Source organism: Periplaneta americana, chromosome 17 (assembly GCF_040183065.1).
Source record: "Periplaneta americana isolate PAMFEO1 chromosome 17, P.americana_PAMFEO1_priV1, whole genome shotgun sequence".
NCBI classification, from domain to species: Eukaryota; Metazoa; Arthropoda; class Insecta; order Blattodea; family Blattidae; genus Periplaneta; species Periplaneta americana.
In genome coordinates, this window is record NC_091133.1 from 116,032,003 (window position 1) to 116,050,754 (window position 18,752).

General features: G+C 34.5%; 1 protein-coding gene across 2 annotated transcripts in view; it reads right to left on the reverse strand.

The window, feature by feature from the left end:
- Positions 1 to 14,155, reverse strand: part of LOC138693146 (uncharacterized) — a 38,078-nt gene extending 23,923 nt beyond the window's left edge. The window contains exons 1-6 of one of the 2 annotated variants that reach the window (XM_069816824.1): positions 14,105 to 14,155; positions 10,653 to 10,989; positions 5,176 to 5,335; positions 3,994 to 4,129; positions 1,694 to 1,939; positions 802 to 1,004 (exon numbers count right to left, since the gene is read on the reverse strand). In XM_069816824.1, the coding sequence (XP_069672925.1) occupies positions 802 to 1,004; positions 1,694 to 1,939; positions 3,994 to 4,129; positions 5,176 to 5,335; positions 10,653 to 10,870 (963 nt within the window). In that variant the 5' untranslated portion in view covers positions 10,871 to 10,989; positions 14,105 to 14,155. Of the gene's footprint in view, positions 1 to 801; positions 1,005 to 1,693; positions 1,940 to 3,993; positions 4,130 to 5,175; positions 5,336 to 10,652; positions 10,990 to 14,079 lie in introns of both variants that reach the window. The other variant, XM_069816823.1, reaches the window with a different exon arrangement.
- Positions 14,156 to 18,752: the final 4,597 nt, after the last annotated feature.

Here is an 18,752-nt window from a genome sequence, read left to right on the forward strand (position 1 = left end):
GTTTAAGGTGAATTGTAGAGAGGAATTATTGTTGTGACGAATAAATTACATTGTTGTTACTAATAAAATTCACAATATTTTATAGATTCTTTCAGCATTCGAACTGGCATACCTTTCATACATGTTTCCCCCCCCCCCCCCCCACTAAAATTCTTTCCTCGCCTAAAGGACGCACTCTAGTTCTGTTATAAAAATCGAGGGAAAAAAAAAAAAAAAAAAAAAAATGCGTCTATTATGCAGAAGTATTTTTAAATCTGATCAGGCTCGTGGTCTAGTGGTCAGAGCTTCTGGCTATAGTTCATGAGGTCCCGGAGTCAATTCCTGGTTAGAGCACAGGAATTTTTCCTTAAAGGGGATTATTCCTGTGTTCATCCATGGTCTGGAATTTAGGTTAAGTTTAGATTTAAGATCTCTCCTGGCACTACATAATCATAATCATAATCATCCTATCATATCATCGGGGTAATGTAACTCCATCTTCAAGGCGCCCAACCTCAGAAGTGGGTTACAACTAAGCCAGTGCCAGGGGAGAAGACCAGAAATGTCGAAAAGATAACTTGGCGGCATTAGTTAAAAAAAAAAAATAATAATCTCGACTAACACAAAATGCATTCATTACTGACAGTTCCAAGTGCAGTATGATCCTGAAACTTGGGTAGCACATACATTAGGGTTTGTCTGTACATTAATTTTTTAATGTGAAACGAAAAAGTAATTTTTGACTAGTAATAGCCGGAACTTTACCTCCTCCCTCTTTAAATTAAAATTCACGTAAGAGAAGCAGCTGCAAAATAAACTTACCACCAGCTTTTTGGTCTTTGGATCACGTCCACCCTCACCAAAGTAAACGAATTCTTTTCCATTATCATCTACTGCGTAGTCTGTTGATAATACCATAGAGTAAGCCCCTTGTGGTCCACCATGGATTCCAGCATGTATTGGTCGGTGAACAGATAGCCTGGTACATTGTTTTCTCAATTTCCAATGCTTGCCCACAGGCACACCTACAAAATACATGCAGTAGCATAAGTACAAACTAAAATTAACATAACATTAATACAACATTAACAAGAACACTAATGGTAAATGTGAGACCTGGGCCATTAGAAAATATGTTCATTAAATATTCACAAAAGTACAGGTGAACTATAAAGAGAACTGATGATTATGCTTATGATTGGTTGGTTAGTTGGTCTCTAATACATAAGTAACTGATATGAGTCATCTCTCTAGCTTCCCAGTATAGCCCAGCAAATTTCTTTCTTCATTCTTTTGTCTCCATTAAATTTTTTACAAGTCATCAGATGCTCTACACTGAATATTATATTTTCTTCTACACCACAAATTCTACGCCTCTGGAATTCTCTCCCTGACCATGTCAGAGACTGTCAGACAATATCAAAATTCGAGTGTAAATTAAAGAATCACATTCTACTTTATGGAACTGCTTACTAAACGTCTACAATGTGGTCCAAATCTCCTGACGTTTGGGGCATGTTTACTACGAAGGAATATAGTTAAAAATGAAGATATAAGAAATATTTGGGAATTGGAAAATTGCGGGATATATTAGAGGAAAACAGAATTATAGTCCGGATGAGCTTACTTTAAATCACTATTACCCAAGAATCAATGAAGTGACACAATAATAGATCACAGACATTTAAATTAATGTCATTTTTTTTTAACTTACCTGGAATATGACCATACTTAGGTACATTCCTCTTTGTTTTCTTTAAATTATAAGATGAACAAATGTCGTCAGCTTCACCATCAGTTTCATAATAGGACATATAATCACATCGTGACATTCTAGAAGAAGGTCGACTGAGTGTATCAGACTCATAATCTGACCGAAGATCATCATAGTCATCGTAAGGTAACTCAATAGAAATTCTTGATACTGGACGAGATGGACCAGACTCTGAATCGATATCATCTGAAAGCCACATAGTCCAACAATGATGAATTTAATATGTTCATAAGAGTAAATAATTTTAATGTAAGTGCTACCAAATAAAAGGTATAGGCTAATATAAATTATATTGCGCTTTATTTCAAAACTTTCCAGTCTAAATAATTATTCACCTCAATTCAATTTTATTTAAATAAAAAACAAGTCAATTTAGTTACTGAGGGGAAAGTTTAAAACCAGTGTTAATTGCGTTTTAGGTTTCACCCCCTCCTCACTCCCATCTCCCCTTTGAAATTTAAAATGGCATCCCTATATTTTCATACTTAAATTTGAAAGAGTATTCAATTGTTTATATGTACGTGCCATTCATTTGTTTCACATCTTTCATTTTCTATTGTTGCCAGACATGGAAGATAATCTTGAATTTTTAAATTTATTCACAATTAAAAGATTAATGAAAATTCTATTCTTTGCTGGAATGAAAACATCAAACATTCAGATTTCTCTATACGAGTAAAACAATTATTGTGTTCAGTATTTTCGAAACTGATGTGATGATATATACTGAACATAATAATGATAGTTTAAAATTTAAATAGTAATCTGTACAGGAGTGAAATATTACCAAGGAAAAAATCTTTTGACTTATAAAAAATTCTCACTTTATCTTTCATGCATATATGATATTGTCTGTAGAACCTACTTTGAGTTTATTTCATGTTTATGCCAGAGCAGTCTCCTTACAGTTGCCAAATAAAGGTTCAAACATAAATTAGCTATGTTACCGGTACTTCCAAAATAATTATAAAATTATGAAATCGTCCTTAAATGCATTTTGAATTCTCGTACATTTAACAATATAACAAAAAATGTATATTCAAGTGATAAACATTGATAAAAATTTTTAATAAAGATGGGTAGTTTTACAAAACAGAATTCACATTTAAATGGCAGTTGACTTTTACTCAGAGTGAGGATAATGCTGTTCTATTTTATGTATAGCACTATTAAGAGGAGAGGATGGTATTTTTTAAAACTTTTTCCTATTTGGTGTAAAATATTTTTTGTGTGTAGAGAGCTCATAACTGTGGCAACTCAACCAAATAAAAATATTTTGAAAAAAAAAAAATTATTTGGGGACCAAATTTGAAAAAAATGTACCCAATGCAGGACTGTACTAAAACTGATATATCTAAACCGTTTTTTAAAGATAGATTCAAACAGTTTTTTGCAATGTATTTGCAAAAGCATGTTCTACAAACTGTCTGTAACAGAATTTTGATATTAGTCCCCACGTTTGTAAAATAAATAATTAAAATTTAATAACAATTTTCTGATTTCCTTTCTTGCAAACAAACAGACGTATTTTTGAAATGAAATCAATTAACAAAATTTTGTTACAGAGAAAAGTTTCTAATAGTCTAAAGAATGTGTGTTCTAAATTTCATGCATGTATCTTTAATAGTTCAGAAATTATATCCATTTTTGTCTGGCAATGTAGCAAAAAAAAAAAAATGAAGTTACTGGAAACCGATAAAAGCGGGCGTGTGATTTAAAAATCCGTAGCGCAGGAAGTTTAAAAATTACGTCTCAACATCCGATAAGGGCACAAATACCCACAGAATGTTATGCAATGCATTCCACACATATCAAAGAGTATTTTAAAGAAAAAAAAAATTTTTTTGAAAATTTAATTTACCGGAAACAACAATAAAAGTGGGCGAGTGATTTAAAAATCCATAACACAGGAAGTTTAAAAATGGCGACTCAACATCCGATAAGGGCACAAATACCCACAAAATGTTATGCTATGCATTCCACACATATCACAGAGCATTTTAAAGTTTTTTTTTTTTTAATATACTCATTTTTTTACCAAAAAATACCATCCTCTCCCCTTAATGTTTTCAACAATATATTTAAAATCTAAAATATACAACCTAGTTGGTAGAAAACTATTTGTAAGAGTAATGACCCTTCTGCTTCACTTACACATTTTAGATCTTCTACCCAATAAATTCACAAGCTGCAAAGTTTAAACTTCATCAATTCATCCATAACAAGACATACGCTCTTACCATCACTTTCAGATTGATGACTCATATCAGGTGATGTTACTGATGCATTATCTTCCTCGTTTGTGGGAGAGTCACTAAATCCACAATTCTTAATCTGGTCTTCAGAAAACTTCACCGAAATTGTTATTTTCCCCAACTGTACAACAGATTACACTACATTAATTGATCACTTCGATTACAAACGCAGGAGTTATTTATCACAGGGAATGCAAAATTAAATGAATATTATGTACACTATGTCATATACAATGCAATCAGTACTATATGTATAAAAAATACTTAATATTTTCTTACCAATTATGAAGTAATTACAGTGAAACTTCCCAATAGTGGACAACGCCAGGGAAAAATTAAATGTCCGTTATTGAGAAGTGTCCGCTATTTAGAAAATCGTTAGTATGTATACATTACATTAAAATTTCTCATACATATTCAACACTATATTTTACAGTACAGTACAGTAGACAGTGAGATTGTTTACAATATTCATCCAGAGAGAAATTGTACCAGTAAATGTTTTGTAAATGAAATAAACATCAGTCACTGTACCTTACACAAAGAAATCTAGAATTGCATTCTCAGTGTATGATTTTAAAATAACATCCTTGTTTTTAAAAATTTCACTAACCTGAGATTTTCCCACATTAAACTTTGTGGCCAGCTCACGAACACTTAATTTCTCCTTCTCACTATGCTTTACAATATCTACTTTCTCTTTTAGTGACAAACATTTACGTTTTTGTGACATTTTTAATGTGACTGTACTTCCGTATACTCAACTTGACAAACTAAGAAAGTACGGACTGCTCACGTACAGTATCACAACTAACAATTGTGCTGCTTACCTTCAATAAAGTACAAGAATGTTCAAATGCACGATAATGACTATTGCAAAGAATTCCGTTTAATTTACAACCATCTTTCTCTTTTTTTCTTTCACGCTGTCCGTTATTTGGAAGTTTTAATTGTTGTTGGGAGATACATTTTAGTGTCCGCGTCCGTTACTGAAAATGTCCGCTATTTGGAAGAATTTTATCGTAAGGGCCTTTGCAGGGGAAAATTTTAAAATGTCCGCTATTGAGACGCGACTGCTATTGGGAAGTGTCCGTGGTAATAAAATTCCAGTATAGAAGAAGAATCTCTTACATTTCATTACATAACTTATAACTCTAATACACTTACGTCTTCAGGGAGAAGATTTTCATCATCATCATCTTCCTCATCTGTTGACAAATCCATCTCCGGACGAAAATAAAAAATCTGGTCTTGACACATACTCCACATTCTTTCAGCAGATATAGCATTTTCTGTGGTGAATCCTCGAACAGCTCCTGGATGAACACTGCAAGTAAAATGGTCAAAAATTGAAAAACTACTTTTAGTAATGAGAGAATTAATTTTATGAATGTTCACCACAAAAAGAAATACTACATTCTTTCAGATTAAAATAAATCATGGACTGATATCTTCACATATTAATGTATCATTTATAGTAGCCAGTTGTAGTATACGGAAGCCACTTCATATTGAGGTGAAAGATCTGTGGAGAATGGATACCACAAGTTTAAAGGAGACCATCGACAGTATCAACAAAAAATTGGAAGATCTACAAAAGGAAAACAATATATTAAAAAAGAAGGTGAAATACTTAGAAGAAGAGAAAAGGAGAAATAACTTAATTTTCTTTGGTATTGAAGAACAGGTGAAAGAACAGTCTATGGACACGTATGAAGTGATAGTAAATGTGTGCTGGGAATGGTGAAGTGAAAGAGGTGTATAGAATGGGGCATGGGGAAAATAGGCCCATATTGGTCCGACTAGCAAACCGGATGATTAAGGAGAAAATCATAGATTGTAAGAAAGCATTGAAAGACTCGAACATTAGTATAGATGAAGATTTTGAATACGAGGTGAGGTGTAGAAGGAAGGTGTTAGTGCTGTTTATGAAAGCAGCTAGGAGTAATGGACATTATGCAAAATTAATTAAGGACAAATTGAAAATTAACGGTGAGTTATTTGACGTTGTATTTTGTTTGGAAAACTTGAATGCGTCGGAAAATGGAGAGAATATTGACGAAAGTAAAAGATTAGAGATAAAGGAGAGAGTTAGGAAGATTGTTAATAATAGTGGAAGAAATAGAAAAGGTAAAGTTGCGGATGTCATGAGGGCAGTGACTCAGGAGATTGCGAGGGAAGAATGTCGAAAGAATCCAGCGTCAACAAATTCTACTCAGGCGGTGAACTCTAAGGCAGCTGCTGCACCATCTAGTAGACGACCAGCAATGACGTCACCCCAAGGTCAAGCCAGCAGAACAATCATAGTATCAGATGGCAACAGAAGTGGAGAAAGGCAGAAGGGGAGAGAGAGGAATGCTGAACCGACGAAAGAAGAGACTGGTGAATGATGAAGCAAAATAAGTGCGGGGAATAGAAGCGGAAGTAGTGAGTGTGTAAAGCGTGCCGGGAGTGTGAAAAGAGGGGGCAATAGTGGAGAAAAATCTGTCTATAATTTGAGGAAATGGTGCATCAGTAGGTTGAAATAATAGTAGGTTAGCTAGGTAATGGATAAATGGAGGTGAACTGTTGTTCTTTTGTTTCAGTGTTAAATTGTGTTATAAATAAAGTGAAAGCAATGTTGCTAGGATACGAGTGCTAATGTGTGGTGTGAGAAGTGTTCAGACAGTGAATATAATATTAGTTCAAGTTTGTAGTGAAATAGTCAACAAGGGTTAGGTCTTTTATATTAAATAAGTTATGTGCATTGTTATTTAAAGTATTAAATTAGTTATGGAGGGAAGAATTATTTTTAAGGGAACTGAGAATAAGAGAAGGGAAGTAGAATAATAGTGGATAAAGTAAAAGGATGGTCAAGTGAAAATGAAGGGATATCAAAGACATGGCAAGAACAGGCTTCAAGGGTCAATATACGTCTTGTTTAAAATTGTAAATAATGCAAGTAAGGGAATGCTGGCCCGAATACAGAAATGTGAAGGGCCAGCAGGACCGAAGATTTTTGAGAAATATATATCAATATTATTTATAGTAGTTTTAATCATTGTCTATTGTGATACCCGAGAAAGGAAATCAATGAAAATAAAGTAGAAAACTATTTTATTCAAAAGAACAAACACTTGCATACAATTGCTGGTGACCACAAGAACCCTGAATTCTAAAAGACAATGAACACTGGAAATTTGAACACAGTTAATTTAAGAGAATAATCTAACAGCATAATTTAACAATAATATGAATAAAATAGTAAGAAAGTGTGGCAATTTAGGCACAGTAAAGGTGACTATATAAAATACACAGTAAGTCCTTAATAATAGTGAGAATAATTTATTCTAATATTCTGTGAGGGATGCTGAGTGTCTTTAAAATACTCTAGGTATACTATACTAGGTATACTTGCTTATTCTCCTCGGTTAACAAATAGTAACCTTCTCATGGACCAGCCCTCTAGATATTGATGTTATTATTTCTCATTGAAATACGATATACAGTAGAACTTGGTTATAACGACATCCAAGGGACCTTAAAAATTATGTTGTTATAAACGAGTGTCGTAGTAACCGAGATTCACATTATCAATGTAGTGAAGTGGAAAATGAAAAATAACAAACTTAATTAGACTTATTTTGGATTTATGTATTGACTTCTAAGCCTACAATAACATAATAAAATACACATAGGCCTACAATTATAAATACAGTATTCCGTAATAAAACAATTTGTTCAGTACTCACCAAACTACTTTACATAGAAGTGAAGTAATCAGTCATTTTACTCTGTTGTCTTCTACTTGCCCAATACACACTTTCTAGGGCTAAATTACGTTCTATGTTCATAATTTCAGTTGCAATTTCCCTACTCCCTTCCCTAGCTTCATAGGACATGTTCATAATTCTAATGACTTCTAAAGCGTCACTCACTTCTTTCAGTGGCCATACTGCGTTAAAATGCGTGTACTTAGTGAAAACTTCCTGTCGAAACTGATCTAATACAGCATGAATTCGGGCAGGTTACAATGGGATGGGGAATCTACCTGCATTCCAGAGGTCTATGACAGAAGGAGACTGTAAAGAATTTGTCAGGATCAGATTTCAACAAAATATTTCTTAAAATACTTTGGTTCTTAGAAAATCTTATTCCAAACTGAGGTTGAAAATGACGTTATATGCGAGGTAGACGGATATGCGTTTGTCGTATTAAGCAAGGTAGGAAAGCATATGTCTTATGGGGAATTAGTTGGGACCACAAAATATTTGACGTTATAGGCGAGATGTCGCACAAAACGAGGTCGCTATAACCAAGTTCTATGGTACATAGTTCATATATATTTTTTTTCTAGTTCTATCTCGGAAGCCAATATTTTGCTCATTAATGATGGTAGGATCTAGAATCAAATCTTTTTCTCGCAATCGATGGCAACAATATCTGCTCTTCTAGAGGATCCTGAAGAGGACAAAGCTAAAACTTCTTCATAAACTTCCCATTTAAGGAATTGTAATGTAGTACTAAATCTTTTCCCCATTAGCTAACAATATAACTGCCATCAAACCATTGCAGAGAGACAGGGAGGAAGGGAGGGGAGAGAGTGGGAGGGGATAGGGAGGGGAAAGGGAGAGAATGAGGGGAGATAGGGAGATAAGGGGAGAGGGAGGGGAAGGGAAGAGAGGGAGAAAATGGACAGGGGGAGAGGGGAGAAGGGGAGAGGGAGTAGAAAGAGGAGGGATGGAGATAGAGTGAGAGAGTGAGTGAGAATGAGAGAGGGAGGGGTGGGGTGGTTTTTGTGTGTGTGCGTGTGTGTGCGCGTGCGCACGCAAGTGTTCAGCCCAGAGGCAGCTCTTTCACTGCAAACCTCTCCAAACTTCCCTATTTTCTGCCTTCCTCTTCTTCGTCTCCACATATGATCCATATATCTTAATGTTATCTGTTATCTGCATCCTTCAGTAGTCAGTTTCTTCTCAGACAGTGACCCAACCAATTCCTATTTCTCTTTCTGATCTGTTTCAGGATCATTCTTTACATATATACGTATATATATAGGATAGTTTATATATTTTTTATAAACAGCTTTCCCAATGACGGGACTGCCTCATTGGACAAAGCATAATAAACATATTGAGTGAAAACAAAAAAAAGACCATAAAAGAGAAAGGAGGGGAACGAACAAAAGGGAAAAGTAAGTACAGGAAAGGTAATAGCATGCATAACAGGCCTAAACATAGTAAACAAACAGATTAGATATTCGAGCAAAATTCTCCCTTTTTAAGAAACAAAGTACAGATGGCAAGTGATCCTCTGATAGCGGCAAGGGAAACATCACGAATGAAGTTGTTGTTCAGCTGGAACTGCTTGCAGAAACTGGCAAAGAGACGAGGTATTGTGCCCCTAGCGCCAACCATTAGCCCAACTACTTCAATGGAGGTGAGGTGATATTTCTCCAAATAGAATGGAACTGTGGGCTCATAAATTCTGCATTTTTCTGTGTGGAGTCAGCGGGCTGTTGTTCCTGTGCCTCGAACCTGACTGTCGGATCGATAATGTAGGCGGATGTGGAGCCTGGTGGAATGGCAAGCATGTCAATTCGCCGACAGGATCCCTCTTGAGAGATGCCATGGACTTCTTCGTGCACAGTGAGACCTTTCTTCCTCAAGGCTTCGGCAATCATGGACCTGATTCTGTGATGTCTAGAGTTCCGCAGTGTCTCGCTGAAAGGACAGGCACCCACAACATGGCCAAGAGTTTCAATCTCACTGATGTATATCGTATAATTTTTATATATATTCCGCCTGGATTTGTACAGAGCTTACAATATTAGTGCATTTCCAAAAGAGGGGTTAATGATAAAAAATTTAAAATATTGGTACTCAATCATTTTTGAACTGATTGTACAATTTCCCATAAACTAACTTGATTTGCTAATTGGCATTAATACTGAAATTGTTGAAGATTATGTCACCACTTATCTAGATAGAAGATACACTTTAAAGTGATGTATTTGGTCGGGTTTCCTGTCAGAAATCTTCTATTAAATCCATTCAACATCAAGTAAGTTAAGTAAATTAATTTATTAATAAATGTTTATAAAATAATGTACAGTGATCAGTTTGGGAAAACATAAAATAAAAATGCTGTAACATGGGAAAACAAAACATAAAATAAAAATGTACTCTAACATGGGAAAACAGTTACTATTTTTTCTTTCTTCTATATTAGACTTTCAATACTTTTAAAATCACTGATTAACTTCACAACTTCTTTACTGTGTTAACTTTTTAGGAAATTACCTGGCTGACTAGTTTTGAAGTGTTGTCTTTTATTGTCCAAAGCCTAGAAAAGGTCCCCTGCAATCTTCTGGTTTCCTGTTGTGGTGGGGTGTGTTCATGATTGTGTCGAAAAGGGTTTGTTTTGAAACTCAGTTGAGTGTTCAAGATGTGCTGGAGGTGCGTTTTTGTAAGTTTGTAAATTTCATATTGTTGTAAAGTGTCAAGTTTCTGGTGTTTTGGCCAGACTACACATATGAAATGGAAATCAGCTTCTCGAATTAGTAAGATGAAATCATATATATATATATATATATATATATATATATATATATATATAAAGTGAACTCTGAATGTAATATAAAAAAATAACAAAGACAAAGCATTTACCTGTAGCTATGTTCATTTGCAGATGGTTTAATAATAGCAGTATCATCTGATTTCAATATCTCTTCTATTGCCTTACAAGACACATCTTTAAGTGAACTCCATTTTTCTAGCCATTCTTGCCTTCTTTTTAAAAGGGCTTTTGCAGAATGTATATGTCCCTTTTTTATATATGTCAGTCCTGTGCGCTGGTGAACTTTCAGTACGCGAACTTGTGGCATTATTAAAATTCATATAATTTATCCACTGATGGCAGCAAATTATAAAATTCTATTTAGCAGTAGAAAAAACTGCTAACACAATCCTCTCTTTTGGAAGAATTTCTTGTATACACAAAGATCTGAAAAAAATTTAAAATTATCAATAAAAATTAACATGTAAGTAAAAAAATTCACAAACTTTTGCTTTCTTATTAGAGAGAACATTGTGATTGTGATTTCACCCCGTCCACCCCATACAACCTACTGGACATCCAACTCAACCATGTTAAACCAACCCTGCTGGTTGTAGCATTGAGAGATGCTTTTATTCATATTATGCAGGGCCGCTTGGTTCCCCTGAAAACAAAACAATAAAAGTGGGAAAAAGTGACAAGGCACGAAACTTTACCTATGTCCAACCTCTCAGTCTCCAATTATTAAATATAATACTTTCCCCATTACATATCCGAAATTGGCTAAAAACGTATAATAATATTTTATGCTTTCTATTTATAGCAAAAGTTTTTTTTTAATTAGCAACATAACAAATTATGTTTCCTATGAGTAAAGTCGAGAACCTGAAAAAGAGAAACCGAACGCCATATGTAGCACACAGGCGGCCATTTGAGCCACACTGTCCTAAACTATTAGACGAGTCCTTTTATGGTGGGGAAATGTGAACCAGTTCACTTCTTCTGAAAAATTACCGAATGAAATTATTAAACATACTGTAAAATGAGGTGAATAGGGACAGTTTTTAACGTTTTTCATATATAAATCTATAGCCCCGTCGCTCTAATTTCCAGCACCCAATGACATTGTAGGTCGGCTACATTTAAACGTGTGCGTCTTGTGATTCGCTGATGAAGACGTCATGCAATTCCTAAGGCTGGATAAATACTTAATATAATCGCCCGCCATTTTGGCTCTTTCGTTGACGTTCGCAGAAACCACACGAGGACATTAATTGCCGCCCAATTATTTGCTCAATTACAGTGCATTTGATTTATTATCATAGGAGCTACGATATGATAATGTTTAACAGTGTGGCAAATAGATCCCTCGTCTGGTAGCTCGGCAACGAAAGAACAAAAATGGCGAACGATATTACCTACCTAGACTTTATAGAGCCTTGACTTCCTAAGGCGTAAGCAAAGAGGAGGAGTCACACCAGGAATAACAGCGTCGTGACTATAGTAATATTGGAAACTATTTTATTTTTTACTTCATTTTGAAACATAGGGTATTAATAGACTGTTTTTTTGCTTACTCTGCTTCCAAAGTATTACAAGAATATTAATATATTTATGTTCAAAATGTGTCCCTATTCACCCCAAACATGAGGTCAATAGAGACAATGTTATAAAAATATTGTTTGTCCCTATTGAAACATGTACTGGGGATAATAGGGATATAAAAATCCTTTTTAAATACATATTACCATTTTATGAACATGAAATCAATAATACCTACTTAAAGACATGCCTACCCCTCCTGATTGTTGGTTCTTTCAAAATCTGTACTACATCAGATTGGTCGAAATCTGATTTGTCCTGTGTGTGAGGAACACGTATAGGCCTATAGCCTATTATAGTTTTTTGACGATTGTCTGAGAAATGATCCCTTAAAGTTACACCTTTCTTTATCACCTTTATAACTGTCCGAATGAAGTGTTGTAGAGTTCCCTTAGAGCTGTTGATTGCATCTTTCACTCATTCCCCGATTTGAATATTTTGTGATATGGGAAATGTTTTCCCGACATCAGTATCATTCTGATTCAAGTTTTCCTGTTTCACTAGCACACTCATCACTACAGGTTTCATTGGTTTCTTCTATTAAATCATGTGCTCGAACACTCCTGCCTGCTGGTGCATTAAGCTTCCCCCTCCTTCTAGATTTGCTCTGTTGGTTTTCATTCCCATATCTCAGCTCTTTCAGGAACTGTGTTAAGCTGACATTGATGTCATCAGCTTCATCTTAACCATTTGGCAACATTTCTTAAATTTTATTTTCATTGAGAAGATAAATTCATGCCTCTCTGAACATAATTATGTCAAAGAATTCAGGGTAAGAATTGTTTAGCCTCCTTCCTCTTTTTTTTTTTATGTTCAGCTCAACTGGATTCAATATGTTATACCGGTATCTCTGGAGTGAGGATTTTGAGACTCCATATCTCTCTGCTGGATTTCGAAGAGACATTCCTCCTTTTATAACATCTAAAGCCTTTTCCAATACATCCTGCGAGACATGCTTGTGGCATTTTCCCCCTGGGATTACTTTCGTATTGTTTGCCCATGATGTCTCTATTCACCCCAAGAAAACAATATGAATGACAGTTTTAAGCCTATTGTTCAAAAGATGTTATTACTAACTTTCAAGCATATTTTTTCATTCACATAAGTCAGCCTCTAAAACAACTATATAATTATCTGATTATGGTTTCAGCTATAGTCAAGAAATAAGAATTAATTTACAGTAAAAGTTTCCCACTATATATGTACCTACAGCAGATGTAACTTAGCATTTCTGCCAGCAGCAAATACATCGAAATTCGAAATAATCGACAACCATACAACATAACAAACAATTCCTGGCTTAGAATGGCTAATTGTTATATGTTTACCCAATATTTTATAGTAATTACTGTCGGAAATAACTTTTTTCCACAATGCTGTCCCTATTCACCCCTGTTATATATCTGGAAAAATACTCGTCTATAACTAAACACACTAGTAATTTCACGAGTATTTTCCCTGAACCAAAAATACAATACAGAGTAAGATCAGTGTTCTAACGTAGGGCTAACTGGAACTGTTCCCAATGATTTTCTTGGTTATCCGAGTGTCTTTACGAAGTGCTACCCATCCATATTCCAGTGTTTTACAAAGTACTACGAAATGACACTATTCCCACCTTTCATATCACGTAATCTTTAGACTTCTAATATATTGAGAAGCTCTATTATATTCAAATTGGCCGAAAATATCAAATCCCAATATGCTTGAATATACAATTTCACTAAACTTACGAATTATATAAATCTTCTAATAGCACGAAATAAGAGGAATTTCAGAGCCTTCACTTCCAAGCATAACCTCATTCCTTTCTTGAATTTGTATTACCTTATTACTGTCTTGGATTTATACCTCCCCAATGTTTACAGCCTTACTGTTTGTTCGCACTGTAGATAAAAATAAAACTGCAATTATAATATAATTATTTACTCTTACCATGTTAATTAGAATAATACCATACCATTATAACAATGATGACATTACTTGGTGTCGACACAATTTTCCCGCGCAGTATGACCAGATTAGCCAACATATTGGCAGTATGACCAACACACTTTGGTTGTGGCAGTGGAATATTCTTCTCCACGGTTGTGATATTTGTCCGCCAGTATTTGTATATTAATTTGTCTATGATTTGTACTGTGTTATGTATTACACTGTATGTTTTCTGTGAGCTATAATCAGGACTTCCTAAATATTTAAGAACGTCCTGCTATAATGGACAGGCTTTAACTCGCCCCCACGTGTATTGGCGGGAAAGTGTGTGTGTGTATTGTTGAAAATGGGTTTCCACGTGATATGTTCTCGTTTCTTATATAAAAAAAAAAACAAAACAAAACAAAACAAAACAAAGACCAAAATTCTGAGCATGAAACTATATTAAATGAAAGGCTTCATTGTCTCTGTAATGTTAGATGAAGTGTATTTAAATACAATTTTAAAATATCATGTAGACGAGCAATTAGTAATATTTTGCAAGAGAATTAATTTATCCAGAAGTAGAAATAAAAAATTGCGTCTGTAAAATAATAATAATAAAATCTGTATTGCAACGAGGCGTTCATAACGTGGGGGTGCATTTTTTTAAGTATTTTTTTTTTTATTTCGTTAATTTATGTGCTATGGAGAAAGTTAAACAACACAGCACTGTATTCTTCACCTGATATAATTAGGAACATTAAATCCAGACGTTTGAGATGAACAGGGCATGTAGCACGTATGGGCGAATCCAGAAATGCTTATAGTGTGTTAGTTGGGAGGCCAGAGGGAAAAGGATCTTTGGGGAGGCCGAGACGTAGATGGCAGGTTAACATTAAAATGGATTTGAGGGAGATGGATATGATGATAGAGATTGGATTAATCTTGCACAGGATAGGGACCGATGGCAGGCTTATGAGAGGGTGGCAATGAACCTGCATGTTCCTTAAAAGCCATTTGTAAGTAAGAAAGAAAGAAACGATACTGTGAGAGTGTAGTCAAGATTTCGTTTTTAAGTAGTTCTCTGTAGCGAGATCAAGATCAACAGGTCACACAATATCAAGTGTCTTAAGCTCTTTTTTTTTTTTTCGAACATAAAATCAGTATAAAATAAATCCATTTAATAAAGCTTAGACTTTTAAGTTACATATTTTGCCAATTTTGGCTACATATTTATGTACATATTTCTCACTTTCACATTACATAAAATCCGGGGTCTGTTAAGATTTATTTATCACTTGTCTCACCACTTTATCTAATTGTTATGAAGTTTTCAAGTGAATTTAGTCTCTTCTTCCGAAATTTTTACCTACGTAATACCATTGCTTAAATTAATAAATTAATGTAAATACATGTGTTCGTGCATATGAAAAGGGACCATTTGGCGGCTTCTAGTTTCAAATATGATCTTTAATAAAAAAAAAAAAAAATGATGATTCAAACTGGTGATTTTGTTATGTCTTTAGTATGATCACATCCTAAGCAATAAACTGTATAAATATTAAAGTCCTGCATCAACTAGATCATACTCAAATCACAATCTGAACTAGAAGCCACCAAGTGGTCCTTTTTCATATGCACGCACACATATAGCCAATTTTGCTTTATTTCTTAATTGCACGTAAATTTATTTCATGTGGTTTAGTTCTTATATTAATGGGTCATGTTCATTATAGCAGTAAGCCTTGAATATAAAAAGGGGGAGGGGGAACTATTCATTATTACCTGGTAACTGAAAACAAGGGATAGTGGAAGCTTCGAGATTTGTTACTGAGAATCTGTTAATATAGTAAAACTCTATTTTAACATTTCCATTTTTAAGGAATTCCCGTTTCTGAGAAATAATCTATCAAGTCTCAGTCAAATTACAGTAAGAATAATAAAATTAATTCCCGCTTTTAAGAAAACCCAGTTTAAAGGGGTTGACATGTGAAATTTGTCATTTTCATTTAAAAATGAAACAGCAATCTCTTACTTATATGTTGAGCAAGTTTCAATGCTCTATGGCGTTCGAAAGCATAAAAATTGCGCAATATATAAATGGCTGCACCCTTGAACTTCAATCCCATGCAAATTTTACAAGCTGTTTCCTCACACTTTTTTTCCAACACATTTCGTCAGGTACAAAGCCTAAAGGCTCTTACAGTTTTGATGCTAGGAACATGAAATTTTTACTGCATATTCTATACATTATGATTAATGAAATAGCAGATGGGTTTTTATGATTAAATGGATACTTTTTGAAATAAAAAAATGAAATATTTATAATGGCAATGGAAAATTTCTATTTTTAGGTATGCAGTGGTTATAAAATCTCTCCCCACCTCCTTGTAGTAAAAATACAGGAAAACTAATGCGTGATGATTTTCTAAATATGCCACTGGTCTTGCAAAAAAAATTTCAAATATTTTACTGAAGAATTGAGCGATACATTTCATTTTGAAATATGCAAATGTTTAAAAATATTTTTGTTAATAAGTCAGAAACTAATTGACTCACAGAAACGAAACTTCACCATATTATTCTATCACACTGTGATTATGTGTACAAAAAATCAAGGGCATAGCTTCAAAAATGGAGAAAATAGAAATTTCACTAATCACTCCCCTTAAGGAAAATCCTGCTTTTAAGAAATATTTTTCAAGTGGATTTTGTGATAATGAAGCCTGAAATATCAACTTGATTTTCAATACAGCATCATGTGGTAGTCTTATTCTTTACCATTTTTTATGGTTTTGCTTTGCATTGCCTTTCCTTCCCATTTTATAAAAAGGCCCTTTTAAGAGAAACACCCATTTAAGAAGAGGGGGGGGGGGAAGTAATTCCTCTGAAATTCGTTAAAAAAGGGTTCTACTATACTCATTATTGCATTTGGAGCACTGCCTGCTGGATCGCATCCTATGACTGCATAAACCGCCTGCTCAATCAAAGTTTTTTGCCACTAGGTGACAGATAGTGCACACCACTATTATCCTTAAAAATATACTCATATGCAGTATAAGCAGCCAAGGATGCGATTCAGCAGGCAGTGATTTGGGGTCGAAATGTATTCTAATCAGGAAATAACAGATATGCACCTCATGCATGGTCATGCTAATTGCAATGAGAATGAAGCAAGACGTTTGTATTGTTGGTTATCCACGAGAAGGCAAATGGAAAGAAAGTGATCTTTATGATAAATTCGACTCAGATAAACATTTCAGTACCCAGGTTATTACTCGAGCTGAAAACTTTAGTTATAGTAAGTGTATGGAAATTAACAAATACTAGAGTAATTTCTTTACCTAGTACGAATTGTTGTTGTTTTCTAATGCCAGGCATTTGACAATGAAGTCATTTGACATCTTGCACTCCAATATTTTTCAAAGATATTATCATGGCCAGCCACTGAAGCACAGATTTTGAGATGTTCCAAATCCATTTCTTGGTTTGAGTTGCACAATGGACAGTTAGGGGACTGATATATTCCAATTCTATGCAGGTGTTTGGCCAAACAATCGTGGCCTGTTGCCAATCTAAATGCAGCTACAGATGATTTTCATGGTAAATCGGGAATTAACTGTGGATTTTGATGCAGAGAGTTCCATTTTTTCCCTTGGGATTGAGTTATTAAATTTTGTTTGTTGAAGTCTAAGTATGTAGATTTAATAAATCTTTTCACAGAGTAATATGTAGATTTAGTAACAGATCTGTAAGTAGCAGTGCTGCCCTTCTTTGCTAAAGCATCCGCATTCTCATTTCCCAGGATTCCACAATGGGATGGTATCCATTGGAATACAATTCTTTTATTGAGTGATATTAATTGAGAGAGCATTTTAGTTATTTCTGCTGTTTGAGATGGTGTGTGTTTAGAGACTATTGATAGAATAGCTGCTTTGGAGTCTGACAATATAACAGCATTCCTAAATTTATTGATGTGGCATAGAAGATTCCTGAGACTTTCCCTTATTGCAATGATTTCACCATCAAAACTTGTTGTTCCATATCCAAGAGATCTATAAAGTGAGAAGAGACAGCACGTAACACCTGCACCGGCACCTTGTTATCTGGAGATCAAGGATCCGTCGGTGTATAAATGAAGCCAGTTTTGTGGAGGGTACCTAATATTAATTGTCTCTAAAGACAATTGTTTCAGTATTTCAGTGTTTACTTCTGATTTCAGTACGAATTGTAATTAATAACTTACCTTCTCACTTCCTAAGCACAAGAGCAATGACCAACAACTGATGAAGTCTGAATATTTTTTAATGAATAGTATCGCTACTGTATCACACAATGTAACATACTTTCCCCTTGCTGCTTCATCCCACGCTCTTCATTTCGTAACAAAAAATATTCAGAACAGTTTTCTAACAGACGTTCACCCAACAACAAGATCTGCAGAATTATGCATGGACTTCGAAAACAATGATGTAAAAATAAAGTTGTAATAAGAAACGATATGTGAACTAAAAAGTACCTCTACTTAAAAAAACAAAGTGAAACTGATTATATACTTATATTAACTTTTTGCTTGTCTTTAGGCCCTCTACCCATTCCTCACAGGTTTCCCACACACACTGTATATGAATACGAAGGTCATTATCAAAGACTTGTGTACCCATACAATGTCTTGATATTATCTGAATGGA